The 17,502-nt window shown below is 42.4% G+C and overlaps 1 protein-coding gene across 1 annotated transcript; it reads left to right on the top strand.

The window, feature by feature from the left end:
* Window positions 1–2,880: 2,880 nt before the first annotated feature.
* On the top strand, window positions 2,881–16,641 carry syn1 (synapsin I; the record flags this gene model as incomplete). Its single annotated transcript, XM_084327309.1, has 13 exons — window positions 2,881–3,194; window positions 3,912–3,969; window positions 6,783–6,874; window positions 7,784–7,940; window positions 8,102–8,191; window positions 9,160–9,222; window positions 9,580–9,722; window positions 9,894–9,968; window positions 10,056–10,158; window positions 10,270–10,419; window positions 11,642–11,711; window positions 11,834–12,398; window positions 16,506–16,641. The coding sequence occupies 13 exons, from the start codon at window positions 2,881–2,883 to the stop codon at window positions 16,639–16,641; spliced, it is 2,016 nt and encodes a 671-aa protein (XP_084183435.1).
* Between the last annotated feature and the right edge of the window lie 861 nt (window positions 16,642–17,502).

Here is a 17,502-nt window from a genome sequence, read left to right as displayed (position 1 = left end):
TGGCTGCAGGGGTCCAGACGAAGGTACGCAGGAAGGAGGTGAGTGCCGTGAGAGGAGCGGCCACCCGATGTTACGATGAGGCATGGCGATGGTGGAGGTGTGTAGAACCCAAGCGCAGACAAGCAGAGGAGGCGGAAACGGTGGCTGCTTTGTCACAATAACAGAGTTTCTTTATTGTGAAACAAGCTCCGCAAACGTCAATAAACGAAAACAAACACTTTGAAACAGTGAAAATGAAATGGGAAACAACAGTCTCCAAAACACAAGAAGGTAGTCTTAATCTGAACTGAGAGAATGTTTGCAGGGCAAACAACGACACGGAAATACACTTTTAGAAATTACACAAATTCAATAAAGGCAAGCACGATCCCGACCGCGGAATCACAATTATCCTCTCCGTGTGAGAGATAACAAATACTTCAGAGAATTACTCACGACTGTGGACAGTGAAACAGTGACAGGGGTAACAGGAGTAATGACCCAGCAAGGAAGGCAGGGCAGACAACACTTATATACAGAGACTAATTGACACATGAGGGTGATTGGGAACAAGACACAGCTGAGTGGAAAAGACTGAGCATGATGATGAATAAAGCTTAAGAAATAGAGGTAATGTCAAGATACTTGCCAGGCCGTCAATAAACGAAGATCTGACGCTGGTGCATGGAGATCCTGGTCTTCTTGTAGGTGGTGTGGTGATTAGACAGCAGGTGTGGAGTCTCCATCCATCAGCGTGATGATTATCAGCTGCCGAAGTGCAGGGAGTGAATGGGACAGACACAGGGTTAGAGACAGACACAGGGGTGTGTGAGGGAGACAGAGGAGTGTGCAGGTGAAACCGTAACAAAATATTTCCTTCTATCGATCCCCTATAGTTAAGTCTCTTCCCTGGGGGACAGGGGGGCCATAGCACTTTCTTGCCTCAGCGCGCTCAACACTTGACTGTCTCTGGACAGAAAATGGTGAAGCTCCTCATCATTTACCTATAATTTGGCACAGGTTTTCTAGCATTTCTATGGAAACATAATAAAAAAAAGAAATAAACCAAGCTCCTATTGTTTTTGCTCTGCCAAATGCAAACGTGCAACATTAGTCACTGTTGGCTGGTAGCTTTATATAACTGTGTTCTCTGCATGTTCATGTGAGATTCTATCACTGTCGCCTCTTCTCATTTCCGTCAAATGGTGCTGTTTGTGAAGTGGGAGTCTTGGCCAGCAAGGCCATGTCATAAGCAACACATCATCACTGTCTCTAGATCTATAATAGCACTCTTTGAGATAGACAGACAGAGAGGAAGATAGATAGATAGATGGATAGATAGATAGATCATAGATAGATAGATAGATAGATAGATAGATAGATAGATAGATAGATAGATAGATAGATAGATAGATAGATAGATAGATAGATAGATAGATAGATAGATAGATGGGTGGGTGGGTGGGTGGGTGGGTGGGTGGATGGATGGATGGATGGATGGATGGATGGATGGATGGATAGATAGATAGATAGATAGATAGATAGATAGATAGATAGATAGATAGATAGATAGATAGATAGATAGATAGATAGATAGATAGATAGATAGAGATAGATAGATAGATAGATAGATAGATAGATAGATAGATAGATAGATAGATAGATAGATAGATAGATAGATAGATAGATAGATAGTTAGTTAGATAGGCCTGGTTGATATTAGTGATATTAATTTGTATGCCACAATAGAGGTTTGCCGGGATATCTACAAGTTCATGTCTGAAATGTATCAGCTTATTATTTTGATGATTTAACTTTTTGAATTAGAGATATAGCCTACAAATTACAAAATGGCAACACAACAATAGGTAACTAAACATATACTAGGTATGTATATGTAGCCCTATATCTAGACATCCTTCTGTCCTTCTCTTGGCAGTATAGCCTACAGGCTCAAAATGGCTTTATCACATTATGAGAAGTTATCAAGAGTGTTTAGTAGGATGGTTAAATTGGCTTATCTGGGAGTCATGATTGTGCGATGGCTCGACTCAAAAGGCATAGCATCTTTCTGTTCACGCTCACCAACAGATGGCGCATTTCCGGAAATTCTGATAATAAAACAAAAGAGCTTAACAGAGTTGCTAGTCTACCGTTGTTAAACAGACTACTTACAAATATGTAGTACTAATGTGAATATCAACCCATGCATGCCACCGTGCTGAGTCAGCAGCATATCTTGTGGTCCAGGCATGCACGCGTCCCTACCAGCTACCAGTGAGAGCAACGCCCCTATACTCGCCTCTCCTCTCAGCAGCAGCACCACCCCTCATCCCAACCTTGCCCGCTTCTCTCCCAGGAGGATGATGATAGGGAGTGACGCAGGACAGGCAGGGAGAAAACTGCACCGAACAGGGGAGAATCGTAAGGGGTGATGCAAGAACGTTAGGTTGCCTATAATTCCGTAACGGTACGATTCCCGGGTGTCAGCCCGACGCATATGGCCCTGCCTGGCCGGAGGACAAGTTAGCTGGAGTCACAGGAAGGCAACACCTCTTCCCCAATGCTGCTCTATTCGGATCTGAGAGTCTGAGGTTGAATGAGGTATAGTGAATGAAAATCAATCTTCATCTAATCTTATTTTATACCTGGAGAGAGATTGCTAAAAATACATGATTTCAATTTTTTTTCTCTCCGGCTAAACAGTCACGACATCATCTCCAGCTAAAAAATCTAAAAAATCTTCTGCTAATTTACACCACAGAACCAGTTTCTGCTTATGCGACATTGCGTTGTTCTTCAAATGGGAAAGTCGTTATTTTGATCGAACAGTAAGTTGGAATTTGCATCCAGGGGGAGGATTCATCGCACATCTTTTCGTCGTTATCTTAATTGTTAATCATGAATTACCTGCGTCGACGACTATCGGACAGCAATTTCATGTCCAACCTGCCCAATGGGTACATGGCTGATCAACAACGCCCCGACCCGCCGCAGCAAAGCCCCGCAGTGTCGCCCGGGCCATCGGAGAGACGCCAGTCTATCAGCCAGCAGCTTCCCGGAGGTGGAGGAGCTAGTTTTTTCTCATCCATATCCAATGCTGTCAAACAAACCACAGCCGCTGCCGCTGCGACATTAACCGAGGCAGCAGATAGAGCAGGAGTTTCTTCTAGTGCGAAGATACTCCTGGTTATTGATGACCAGCAGACTGACTGGTAAGACCTATATTACCAGTGACCAGTGTGATGTCCCTGTCTAGACAGAGAATGTGTGTCAGGATGCCTTACTATCTAGATTAGAAGGTCGTCTAGGGTTATGGGATGTCAATGTTTTTTAGACCGTACATGGTTTAGACATCATGAGCTATGATTGTGCAGAAATTAATTGGCAAAAGCTAATTAGTCCAGGTCTATGGCACTAAACAGATTGGTCAAATAAAGTACGGCCTTTTTACGAAAATAATTTCACTGCTTGCAGGTTATATCGTTGTCATAACTCCTTCATTTATTGAGTAGCCTATCTCTCATAATGCCATCAAGAAAGGCCAAAAGTAGAGAATGCAGAGGACATTTCATTTTTTTCATGAAATCATGGCATCAAGTGAAATTAACTAAATAAAATGCATAGGTAATTTCAAATCATAGTGGCTAAAGCAGGAGGCTGCAGTCTTTTTACATCATATTCATTCGCCTATTGTGCTTGGTCTGCTGCAATATGCTTATGATGTTGTTGCATGATGCCATCAAGAGGGGCTGAAAACCTGATGCACATCAGTGTCCAGAGAAAACAACGTATCTCCAAAAGGTCACACAGCCATGAAACATTTTCCATATGGGCAATGATATCAGCTCTCATCTACACAAAAAACAACTGTAAATTGGGTTCTGTAGAACAGACAGACATACCTTTTCACCTGTTTATCTCTCCTTCAGGGTTAAAGTCTTCAAAGGAAGAAAGGTCCATGGTGAATTTGACATCAGAGTAGAACAGGTGGGTTTGCACATACATGTATATTTTCTTTTGGCTTTTTTTCCACAAGCAATGGCAATTCAACTCAAATAATTTAACCTGATCTGCCACAAAGGACGCTGATTGGTCCGAACCGCTGTTGTTCAGACACAAGCATGTATCTCGAAGCCTGACCAGATGGATTCTCATGTGATCTTGCAGCCATGCTGCCGTGCAAGGTTAAAAAGAATTGGAACATGAATATACATTGGCATTGAGCCACTTTGAGCAACTGCCATCTGCCAAAGGATTTCAGTGTGCAGTGGCATAGATTCTATAAGCATTTTTTTTATACAAGTGGATGTGATATAGTATTGTAGTGTTCTGTCATACCGTCATGTCAGGAAGAATGAGGAGAGTTTATGTTTCTTCGTGGTTGTTTAATTCAAATCAAATCAAAAAATGTTGTAAGGCCCGACAACACACGTTAATGTCCCCATGGGCCGGACACGTCTTCTTTAAACAAGTCAAGAAGAAACATAACAATAAGTCAAGAACAAAACAAGAACACCATAAGGTCCAACAAATTTAAAATAAAAGCAAAATAAATGAATGAATGCAAACACTCCCAGACATACCCCACGCGAAGGTAAGGAAAAACTCACTAAAACCTAACAATAGGAAAAAAATTCACCACAGACAGTGTGGAGGCGAGAAACCTTAGAAGGGCCATTCAAGGGGGGATCTCCCTTCTTAGATGTCGGTGATAGTAGTGTTGCAGACTGACAAGTTGGTAAGCATGCACTCATGTGTGTAGTGAAACACAGATGAGTGCATGCAATAGCAACTGAACAATTCCAAACTCAATCGTTTACATACAGGTCAATACCTCGCTCGTGATGTACACACAGCTACCTCCTTTCACGTATGTCCCACGACCACAACCTAACTTCCGGTGCCCCTCCTAAATCTCCCGGGGGGAAACAACACCCCCAATTAACAGAGCGACACACAAAACCCCAGAACATACAGTATGGTCCGTTTGCATAATTTTCATGTTCAACAAACCAAACAGTGGCCAATATTCACCTGTGGCTGGGATACTGTCATTGGCTTCACCATAGGATGAAGGTGATCATTCATATTTACCTTACCTTCAAAAGTCTTGAAGATGCATCCAGTACCACTTGCTTCCAAAATAATTTTGGTGCTGTATTGTCCAAGGCAGTACTATCTTATCTTTGTGTTAGTCTATGTTGCTAGTTATATTGCTACAAGATTATTTATGATGAACAGTGTTTCAGTTGCTTCAGTCCATCAGTAAGTCTGTAAGTGAGTTAGTAGTCCCATGCATGTGATATCTCAAAAAAGAACATCTGGATTGCCCATTCAAATTTGCTGTGCACATTCATGACACCAAGAGGAGCACCTCTAGCACCACCACCAGGCCAAAATATTTTAACGAGTGCATCTCCCGACCAGTTTGTCGTACAGTCACATCTTTCCTCTACTGTAACCATCAGGCCAAACTAAGAACAAGGTATCTAGAAAAATAATGTCCGAAGTGCCATACCATTTGCTGTGCACATTCATGGCCCCAACAGGAAGAAATCTATTAATTTTTATGATCCCATGAACTTTCCTTTATTAGGCCTACCCCATCAAGTCACATCTTCCATTTCCAAATGAGCGTATCTCCTGTGACCCTATGACCTTTCCTCCTGCGTTACCATATGAATTTTTTTGGGGTGATTTTTTTAATGGATTTATAGCCTGGGTCTTTTAAGCCTGGCAATAGGACTTGATAAGTCACATTTTTGGTGCAAGCCGCCATTTTTGGTGGATCAGTCCCATTGAATGTGTGTGTTGACAGGAAGATTTTTGGGTTAAAAGATGATTTGGAAGTCTTGTGTCTTGTGTGAATAACTGCTCCCGAAAATCTGACGACCACCATGGGAGAAACCTTGACTCGTATTTTTCTCCATCTCTTCCTCTGCTTTTTTCAGAGTTGACCAATTTCTAAATGTAAATTAAAGTGGCGGAGGTCTGCACTCTACCGAGTGTTGGGTTGCCAACTTTCTCATTACAGCTGAAGGGAGGGTTCTCATCACAGCTGAACAGCAAAGTTTACATTAGGAAAAGTTCCATGACCATGAATACTACCAAACCCATTAAACTCCACTATATCACATGGGTGTCAATATGAATTCGTTTTTCCTAATGGCAGATATTCCTAAAGCTGCCATGAGTGCACAGAGCGCTCTTCCGTGGTTAGAGGCAGCCTGCTGTAATGTGGATGCCTCCTTACCCTCTTGCCTTTGCAACACTAACGCAATAACCTTTACCTTGATTACAGCATGCTGCCTGTGATCACAAAAGAAGAGCACCATGTGTGTGTTGCATCTTGGAGTCCTTGAAAAATCTAAATGACACCACAGCAGCTGTATGCCTGTCCACCATTGCTGAGAAGATTAGGTTCTGGCTTGACAGCAGAGAATTATTAGGCAATTGACCTGACTGATTTTGACACCAAAATGGCCTCATATTATGTCTCTGAGGGAGACAAATGTAGGTAATCTATTTAGCATATAGCCTACTGAATGAAATCATAGGAATTGTTCCAAAATACTATAAAAAATGGCACAATTGAAAAAGATATATCAATCGATTGTTGTAGCCAAACAATTGCTTAATTTCAAGATGTTCTCACATTTCTTCCAAGTTCAGCTGGACTTTCTTTCCACTTGTTTTTCCACAAGATTTGAAATAAGCTTAAAATACTAAACAAGATTTATCTTTTTGAAGTGTATGGTCAGTGGTTGGTTTTGATTGACTTGGTTTTTGTCCTCTTTTAGGCAGAATTCTCTGAAATCAACCTGGTGGCTCAATCGGTAGGCATTCACAATGTGGTTATTGATGCCATCAGGAACGGCCATAAAGTTACCAAGTAAGTACTCAGTTTTTGTACTTACTTATCTAATTTTGTGAGAACTTAAGAGTTATAGCTATTAGTTTTGTTTAATATGTTAATTAGTACAAATAGCTCAAACAAATGCAGCACAAGGAAAAACATTGACAAAATTAACCCTTAGTGGACACAACATTTGAGGATATAATCACAAAAAACTTAGATTTATTTAGTTTAATATGTGCTAATTGATATAAATTTAGACAACATAACCATGTACCACAATATCACAATGTCATAATTACATCATTATGGGATCACATTGGGCATCTGGGTAGTGAGTAAAAGCAGTAAAAGTAAAGGTAATAGAGGTAAAAGTACTCTCCTACCACTGCAGTGACCCGGGTTTAATTCAGCGTTTGTGGGTGGGAAGCTGGTGGGGTATTAGTTCTGATCATTGCATTAGTGACTCCTACTGGTCGCTCCTCAGCAATACACCTGCCAAGAGTGAAGTCGATCGGATGGAGATAGCGTGAATCTCCACACCTGTTACGCTATCCCTGTGAAACTCCTCGCTGTCAGATGAAAAGAAGCGGCTGGCTGGCCACTCCACATGTATTGGAGGAGGCAAGTGGTAGTCTACACCCTCCCCATACCAGAGGGTAGCGCAACGCCTGGGCTGTGACACACGCGAGGAATTGGCATAATGACTAAATTGTGGAGAAAATGGGAGAAAAAGACAAAAACATTTATTTTAATATAAATTATGGGATCACATTGGAAGACACTAAACAATACCGGTATATTATGGCCCAGCTCTACTGCTGAGATGCTATTTGGTGTTTTTGTGGAATCCTATGGTAACTGACTATAGCTTTGCCTTTTCCTTTATACCCAGAATTCAAGGACTTCAAACGTACTAAATGCAGTTTAATATTTTGTCTCCAGGTCCTTTAAGCCAGACTTTGTGCTGATCAGACAGCATGCTTTTAGCATGGATAAGAATGGAGACCACCGGCATATAGTGATAGGACTGCAGTATGCCGGACTGCCAAGTGTAAACTCTGTACACTCTGTTTACAACTTCTGTGACAAACCATGGGTGGTAAGTGTGAACGAGTTCATATTTGTGCTGCATTATCAAATAAAACCCTTTATTTGAATATATTATTTTATTGGTGGCATATTGGATTTAGTCATACAGACACACATGAATTAATGAACGTATTGAACATGCTCCATCCTGAAGATGTGTGTTACTTTCAGTTTGCTCAGATGTCCAGACTGTTGAAGCAATTGGGTCCAGAGGAGTTCCCACTGATCGAGCAGGTTTATTATCCAAACCACAAGGAAATGGTGAGTGTACTGCCATCTGTTCTTTCTCCTCCCCCTCCTTCCCGATGGGGTCGTGTCCTTAGACAAAAAAAAAATACATTTTGTTAGCAATTAGTGCAGTGCCCGTTCAGAGTGCATGCCTGTTCGGAATGGGGCCAATTGCTTAGCTCCCAGTATTGCTACTTGCAGCATTATCGGGGGGTGTGCCAATTCGGAGTGTGTAGCCAATCTGTTCGCAATGGGCCTGTTTGCTGTTGCGTGGCCCCCGTAAGTGCTGTTTGCGTTAGGGAGAACCGTGGTATTACAGCTTGCAGCGTTATTGAGAACCACCCATCTGATCAACTTCACATTCGACGCTGCACTCCCTTGGGTCCTCAGGAATACACACACAGAGCAGGAAGACTGGTTCTCAATATATGTGTAAAGTTTGTTGTTATAGCACCACCATCAGGCCAAAATGCACCATATTCGAAATTGCGCTCCCCTGGGCCCTCAGCAAAGACAGCAATACACCCGTGGAGTGTAAAGTCGATCGGATGAACAGTTCTTAAGACAAGTCAGTGGGGGTGTGAAGAATCATTTTCAGAGACTCGCTTCCTGCCCCGATTAACTTCTACTATAGTATTGCAAACAAATGGTCAGGAGGCCATTCCACTTCCACGTCAATATTCCATCTCAGATAGCAGCTGTGACTCGCCTCTTTCTCAGATCACTGTCTCGCTTATAGCTCCCCGTAGTATAGAGGGAGAGAGTGTTTGATTATTCATCTGCCATTATCCTTCAGTACAGCAGGTACACTGAAGACTGTGCCGCATAGCCTCCCCCTCCTCCCCTGCAGTCACATGCTTGCACTATTGGGTTTGCTTCAGCCATCGACATGAATCTCACTCCTTTTTAGACATGTTTGCAGCTCTGAAAACCTATAATATATTGTTTGTGCATTAAAAAGCGTGCAGAGAGTGTTTTATGTTTTGGTGTATTTGTTACAGATTTCTAGCCCTGTCTTCCCAGTTGTGGTGAAGATTGGCCATGCTCATTCAGGAATGGGAAAGGTAGGTAGGACTGGAGAGTTTTTTATTGTCCTATTGAACATTGTCTGGCATGCTATTGTGACTAGTACAGGCCATCATCGCTTTTGTATTGAGAGACTTTACACTGTTTTGCATCCTCTCACCAGGCCAATACAATCATGTGTCTTCATATGATCTACTGAGGCAGTGGTTGCTAATCGTACATAGAAAGTTACAGTCAAGACCATGCCAGGCCATGTTTAAACAGGGCCTAGGTTAAAAGAAAAACAGTTACCTTTAAGTCACTCTCATGTAGAATGGGATCAAGTATTTCTGTATTGGTGTTGATGCTTTACAGGCCAGTAGATGTGTTCTCATTGATTCCTGTGCTCCCCCAAGGTTAAAGTGGACAATCAATATGATTTTCAAGACATCGCCAGTGTTGTCGCTCTGACAAAGACTTATGCCACATCTGAGCCCTTCATTGATGCGAAATATGATGTTCTCATCCAGAAAATTGGGAACAATTACAAGGCCTACATGTGAGTGATGTCAGTGTGCATAATTCTCCTCAGTCACATTTTATTGATTCAATAGATCACCATAAAAAGCGGGCCAATGATCCATTCCGTCCTCATTTAGTTGGTGAAGGAAATTACCATAAAGAGAGCTTAATCTTATTACCATAACATTATCTTTATTGTCTTTAACAGGAGGACATCTGTCTCTGGCAACTGGAAAACCAACACGGGATCATCCATGCTGGAGCAGGTGGCCATGTCGGACAAGTAAGAGTTCACCAATGTGGCATTTAGACTGGGCATTATATAGTGCCTCACCTAACTATCAATGCTTTTCATACCATGATATGGCAGGTATCGACTGTGGGTGGACTCCTGCTCTGAGGTCTTTGGCGGGTTGGATATATGTGCTGTGGAGGCTCTGCATGGTAAAGATGGCAAGGACTACATCATAGAGGTATTATAAGAGGATGGATATAATACAATACAGACATAATATCAAAGGGATACTGATTCATCAGGACGTGAAGAGCAAACATAGCCAACCTGTGTCTAATTGCTTTCCAAGGTGGATGACTGCTCAATGCCACTGATGGGGGACCAGCCGGATGAGGACCGGGGCCAGATTGCAGACCTGGTGGTTTCTAAGATGAACCAGACTGTCCCACGAACTTCAAGCCCTTCCCCAGTCCGTGCTTCAACGGGACAACCGGCACAGGTGCTTCCTTGTGTTTGCTCCAACAATTACTCTGTCATTTCCTCCATGTCTTTGTATATAACAGGGGGACATAAGAATTAAGATGGCAATGATGTGGTAGGCAATAACCATCCACCAGTAACCGAAAGGTCGCTGGTACGATCCCCAGCTGTGAGCTGGTAATTGAAGGATGGCTGGTATTACATCTACATCTCTGCCCTTGAGCAAACCACTTTTAGCATCCTGCCACACTTTATGCACACTGTCTAATGAGAAAGCCTCTGACACTTTTATGTCATTGATCATCATGTATAGAAGACTTGCCCTCCCCAATCCTTTCATGGTACCAAACTCTACCTCTCTAGATGTCTTTATACTTACAGCACAAAGGGTCAGTTTCATGGACCTAAATTGGATTGGATAGTCTTTATTATCCCCAAGGGGCTATTTGGTTTGCAACAGTAATAGTACACAGCACAACCATTACACATAAATACATTAAAACATACAATAGATAATCATAAAACTGCAATCAGGTGTAAAACAAGAACATATAGTATATATTTGTTAAAGTGTTAAAAGCAGTGTAAAGTAAATGTGGCCCTCCTATGGGAAGTGTACCTCCATCCTGAAGGCAAGAATCAAAACTCTTCATAGAGAGGGTGCTGAGCGTCCGCTAGAATGGCCTCTGCCTTCTGAGTGGCTCTCACTTGATAAACATGACTAAGATCATTCAAGTTAATGCAGATGGTCTTCCAGCACACTTTAACGATACTTCCCAGCCAATTTTTATTAGCCACGCTGAAGTTGCCAAACCAAGAAATCATTGCAAAAGTGAAAATAGATTCAATAAAAGAAGAATAGAACATTTTCATCAGTGACCTATTGTGACCTATTGACATGGACAAAAAAAATCATCTCATTTTTACAGATGTGATCAGTGTTGTCATCAAAAGTAATTTTGTCATCTAAAATGGTGCCCAGGTACTTATACTGACTTACAGTCTCCACAGCTATACCATCAATAAGAGTGGGTGCCGTGAGAAGAGGGTTTTGGCAAAAGTCAATATTATTATATATATATTGAGCAGATTCTTGCACCAAAAGAAGTAGGCTATTTCAAATGGATTCGCCATTGAACATGATTTTCAAGATATCATTTTGGTTTGTCTATCTGTAAAAAGCCTGTTTTATGTTCTCCTTTTTAAAACATTTACTCTCTGCCATTTGAATGCTGTTGTAGAGCGTTGTGTCCCCCCAGCCCATCTCTCAGCCCGGAGTGCCAGAAGCTCAACAACGTCCTCCAACTCAGGGTAAAAGGATGAACAAGTAACATGATGTTTAATGTTTGTTTGTCTGTATAATATTTAATTCTAGACAAGGACTGTGGGTGATCTGGTCAGTGTTGAAGTGAGGTCTGCTCCGTGTCCTCCAGGTGCCCCCCAGCCGGTACCCCCAGGTACTGCAGCCCCTAGCCAGGGTCCTTCCCCTCAGCAACGCCCTCCGCCACAAGGCCAATCTCCTGCACAGGCCCAGGAGCCTGCTGCCAACCCCAGCACTAATGAGCCTAATGCCCAAGGGCAACAGCCTAAATCTAACCAAGGGCCCGGAGCCCAGCAGCGGCCACCAGGTCAGGGCCCTGCCCAGGGCCAGAGACCACCCTCTGCTCAGGGGCCTCCTCAGCAAGTCCAGAGGCAACAGTCAGGCTCACAGCCGCAGAAACCTGGGGGCCCAGGCCAGAAACCTACAGGGGGTCAGCCCCAGCAGAGACCCCAACAACAAAGGCCCGGCCCACCCCCCAGACAACAGTCTCAGGGCTCCCAACAGCAGAGGGCTCCTGGCCAGCAAGGCCGTCCCGGAGCACCCACCACCCAGCAGCCTCGCCCTGCTACCCAAGGCCAGGGAGGCCCAGGAGGCAAACCCCCACTGCAGCAGAAGCCTCCACCCCCACAGAGGCCCAGCCAGGACCAGCCAGCTACTGGCGGCTCTCCACAACTTAAGTAAGTAACAGTTAAGGCTCAGTGACATGGAATCGATAGCCTCTCATTTTAGCCAATGATGAATTTGCAGCCGACCAGAACTGAAGATTGTATCAGTCTCTGCATGCAGGATATGCATGCAGCAGCCCTGTCATGCTCTTGGATGAGATATGATCCCCACTTGAATGTGCATGATTTATACAGAGCCATACTGGCTGCATCAGTTTCACAAAACATGCATTTCGGAATGACGTGAGACAGTTGACTATAAAACATACCAGAGGAAGTTTATTTGCAATTGTCGATTAGAAACCTGTTAATCTGTAGAACTATTTCTTATGTCTTCTGTGACATAAATAGCCAACTTGTATTTCCATGGCAATTCCTTTGTAGCAGACAAACTGACAAAGGCGCTGAAATTGCAACAAAATTACAATTTGTAGAGCTAATTAAATATACAGTATTCATACCATTTTTATTATTAACATTTTCATGGTCAAAAGTTATTTAAATTTTAGAGATTGGTGAAGCAAGTAAAGGTGATATAACACAATTATTATATGCACAATTTAAACCTTTTTTCACATTCAAAGGGGCAAGTTTAAAAGTGCCTTTGTTGATGAGCAAAGGAAAATATGAATTTTGATTCTTGACATGGCACAGTGAATCCTCAAAAGTATATTTGGAGGCTATGTTGAAAATGTGTAAATAATCTCTCTCTTCATTCATTTACAGTCACATAATAAAAAATGTGAGAACATATTTGGTAATATAGCTTTCATAGCCTTTTGCATTGATGGCCAGGAATTTGAAATCACCATGACTATGAAACCATGTTTTTAAATGGCAAATAACTCGCATGGCAAAATTGGATTATTGATGTAGGTGATTTTAGTCTCTGGTGATTAATGCAAAACTATAAAGATGTGTAATCACTGCCACTGTAGTGTCACTACGTATGTGGGATAGAGAGCACTGTGCATATAGTCCTGTAGGTTGAAGGAAAGAATTTTAAATCCAATCAGAAGCGATAATACAGATAGAGAGTGGGTATAATTCCCAGAGAAGCACAGCCCCCCCCCCCCCCCAAAATAATCTTTAGGCTTACACAAAAAAGAGGAAAGGGCAGCACATCCTATGAATAAAAGCTAAATACATTGTAATTACATAACACATTTTGTTGGTATTAACATGTGCTATAACGTGTTATGTACGTACAAAGCAGTATTTCTGATGTTCAATGCTCTCTCTGAGGAAGGCTTGTCAGCCAAAACATGTTCATGTTTAATTCACTATAGGGGCCCTCTACATTAAGTAAGGGCAGTGGAAGTACTATGTCATGTCTGCCTTTAACATCTCTAACCAGCAGCCGGTATAAGTTTGTGTGAAAAGAGTGGAACATAAGCTTGGACAGCGCTGCAGAGGGGCCGGGACGCGTCTATTCGAATCCCAACCGGTTCATGCTTCCGCGTTCGCGTTTTGCTAATCTGATTGGCCACTGCCGTTTCTGGTGCGATCTGATTGGCCACGGACGTTTCTGGTCATGTGACATGTGCGCCCAATCGCGTGACGCGCCCATTTCCGCCTCGACCAGCAGCAAACTACCTAACGTCTAGTTTATCACTGGTTAAGCTTAGGCGACTCTTTCGAAGTTGGTTAAGGTTAGAGTTTGGAATCAGGGCTGGCGTTCTATCGCCCTGCTCTAAGACAAACTCTAACCTTAACCAACTTCGAAAGAGTGCCTAAGCTTAACCGGCGAAAGAACTTGCCGTCACACGATTGGTGCGACCAGAAACATCAGTGGCCAATCAAAGTGCAAAACGCGAACGCGGAAGCATGAACCGGTTGGGATTCGAATAGACGCGGCCGGCACCCCTATAAAGGCCCACAGAAATGGCACCACCCTAGCCACCAGAGGGCACCACAGAGCAGGCAGAAGACCCTATTTTAAACAAGAGTCTGAGTTATATGTGCTACGTTTTTCAGCCCAATAATACTTCAAAAGCAGTAAGAGCGATGATTAAGGTCAATGTTATCTTTATTACCCCACAAGGCTTACGCAGATACGGTAATAACAGAATTTACACAGCAAACCAAAGCATAAAATCAGTCACATATACGATACAATAAAGTACAGTCCTGAATTCAGCACAGAGATTAAAATATTAATGAACGAACAAACTAAAGCAGATGTTCAAACCAAAAATAAAGGGGAACACCACACAATTTGTATACGTTACTCACACAGTCCAAAAATATTAGCGAACATGAACAGCTAAATCTCAAAACTAGAGTTCTAAAACTCAAACTTGTCATGCCATCAGATATAACGGTATTGGAGTCGCCCAATAGACCAGTGAATTGATAAAGGTGGTCAAGGTGACACTGAGAACACCCAGGATAATGCCTTGTATACATACATGGATACTTATCTGAGTGGTCAAGTTGTTCTACGGTTGAGGCTTTTTTGTGTAAATTACTTATATCCATAGCTGCAAACTTATGGAGAGTGAAAAAGGTGACATACACAAAACCTGACACAAAACCACTCAGAAATATTCAAAAATCTAATTTGGGATCGAAAAAGTGACAGGTATCAGGTAGCTTATGTTCTATATGTTCTATATTCTATTGCACTGTGCTCTCTTGAACATGGCCGTATGAACGTATAAACGCTTCTCATCGATCCATGATGAGAAAATGCATGTCTTTGCATGAATGGTCATTTATATTCAAATGTTACCTTTAAACGATAAGGTGATAATGAATGACCATTCACACTCTATAGACCTTTTTCTAACTTGACAACAACATTCCAAATAGGCCCATTTGTATTTCCTGATGCAATGTTTATTAATACAGTTGCTGGAAATAGGAATACAGGAAATAAACAGGCGCCAAAGTAGGGCTGGGAGGTATACCGAATATGAAGGTATACCGAATATCATGGTATAGCTTTTTACCGTCGTCAACGATATACAGTACACATATTGTAAAAACAAACATATATATATATATATATATATATATATATATATATAAACTGTATATTATTTTTAAGTTTTAAGATTCCTTGAATGAATGAATGAATTTATTCACACACACACACACACACACACACACACACACACACACACACACACACACACACACACACACACACACACACACACACACACACACACACACACACACACACACACACACACACACACTATATATTACATATCTTCATGTGAAAACATCATTGTCGAGATTGTGTGCGTGTGCCAGGCCCAGGTCTCCCAAGAAGCTATTTAAAGCTTTTGGAGGGAGCCTGATCACAAATATAAACAAAATATAAACAAACAAAAACATACAACGTGGGTAGGCTTACACACCTACCTACTAACAAACATACAACATAGATACATAAATACAGACAATTAATATACCTAAGTATGGATTCTATTTAGAGATATGATTTAAGCAGTTCCTCTTTCAGTGATCTTTTGAAGGTTGTGATGGATATAGGCACTGATGTCGAAAACATTCCTTACTGCAAGTTCAAATGAGTCACGGAATTATCTGTCATTCCTTGCAGCAGTATTTAAAAAGTTAAAGAAAATAATTTTTTAATGAAATAGGACCATGACAATTGTATTACGAGATAAAGACATGAAAAAAAGATGTCATATCACGATGTAATTTGCACTGGAAAACTATACCATCACATACCGTCAAAACGAAGGAAAACATCTTGATATGATATTTTGGTCATAATCGCCCAGCCCTAGGCCAAAGCTGTTCCCCTAGCAACAAATAGCAACAGAATACTTCTGAAAAGGTCTATAGGAGCTCATGTCGTCTATGAACAAGTTTTCTATCTCTATCTCTCTCTCCCTCTCTCTCTCTCTCTCTCTCTCTCTCTCTCTCTCTCTCTCTCTCTCTCTCTCTCTCTCTCTCTCTCTCTCCTCTCTCTCTATCTCTCTCTCTCTCTCTCTCTCTCTCTCTCTCTCTCTCTCTCTCTCTCTCTCTCTCTCTCTCTCTCTCTCTACTACATGCTTCAGCCTTGCCATCCCATGGGTTTGCTGCATGACTTTAATAGCCTCTTCCTTTCCCCCTATTGCTGTTTGTCTCTCTTTATAGCAAGTCCCAGTCTCTTACCAATGCCTTCAACATTCCAGAAACCCCAGCGCCGCGGCCCAGCCTTAGCCAGGACGAGGTGAAGGCTGAGACTATACGCAATCTACGCAAATCTTTTGCCAGTCTCTTCTCAGACTGAGATGGTGTCAGCCCCTTTCCCAATGAATGAAACAAAGACAGGCAGGCAGACAGACAGACATACAGACTGAGGGACGGACTCCTCCTTCCCACAGCACACAAAAAGGACCAAGGGAATGTCCCCATCCTAATCATGTACATTGACCCTGAAAACAAAAAATGCACTCACTAAACATCCACTGCCTAAGTAATTTACGACAAAAGAGGAGAAAATAGATAAATATAGGCACTGATGTCGAAAACATTCCTTACTGCAAGTTCAAATGAGTCACGTAATTATCTAGTCTTATTGTGTGAGTGCATACGCTCACTTGCTCCCATTCACGCACGCACACGTGCACATGCATGTACCCCCCCACACACGCACACACATAGCAAACGCACACACACACACAGCAAAGATACACACACACACACACGCGCGCACGCACACGCACACAGACACACACCGCGCGCGCGCACACGCACACAGATCAAACACAAATGTTGGTGCCGTAAAAGATTTTTTGGGTTTTCAAGTTTTCAAGTTTTAGATTTTGGTCCTCAAATCATGTCATGTCTAAACGGTGAAGTCCACTCAGCACAGGGCGCGGTCATACATACAGAATGTTCCATGTTAAGACAACGCTATGTCTGTCTGAGCTGTCGACCGCTCCCGGTGATGTTTTTAGCTGCATGTCAACATAGGAGAGAGAGACAAAAATGGTTGCGATTCAATTTCAGCCATGCGATCTCGGCGCTTGTAACCGTACCGTCACGTGTAGGTGAAGTAGCTTGTATATAGTAGTAGCCGTGTAGGTGTTGTTGTGAGAATGCCGCTGCTTCCCCACGTTCCCCCACTTTATGTTGCACAGGGCCTAAC

This window comes from Notolepis coatsorum, assembly GCF_963971535.1.
Source record: "Notolepis coatsorum genome assembly, chromosome: 1".
NCBI lineage: Eukaryota > Metazoa > Chordata > Actinopteri > Aulopiformes > Paralepididae > Notolepis > Notolepis coatsorum.
The sequence above is the reverse complement of the archived record's forward strand: the minus strand, read 5'-3'. Positions and strand labels throughout refer to the sequence as shown.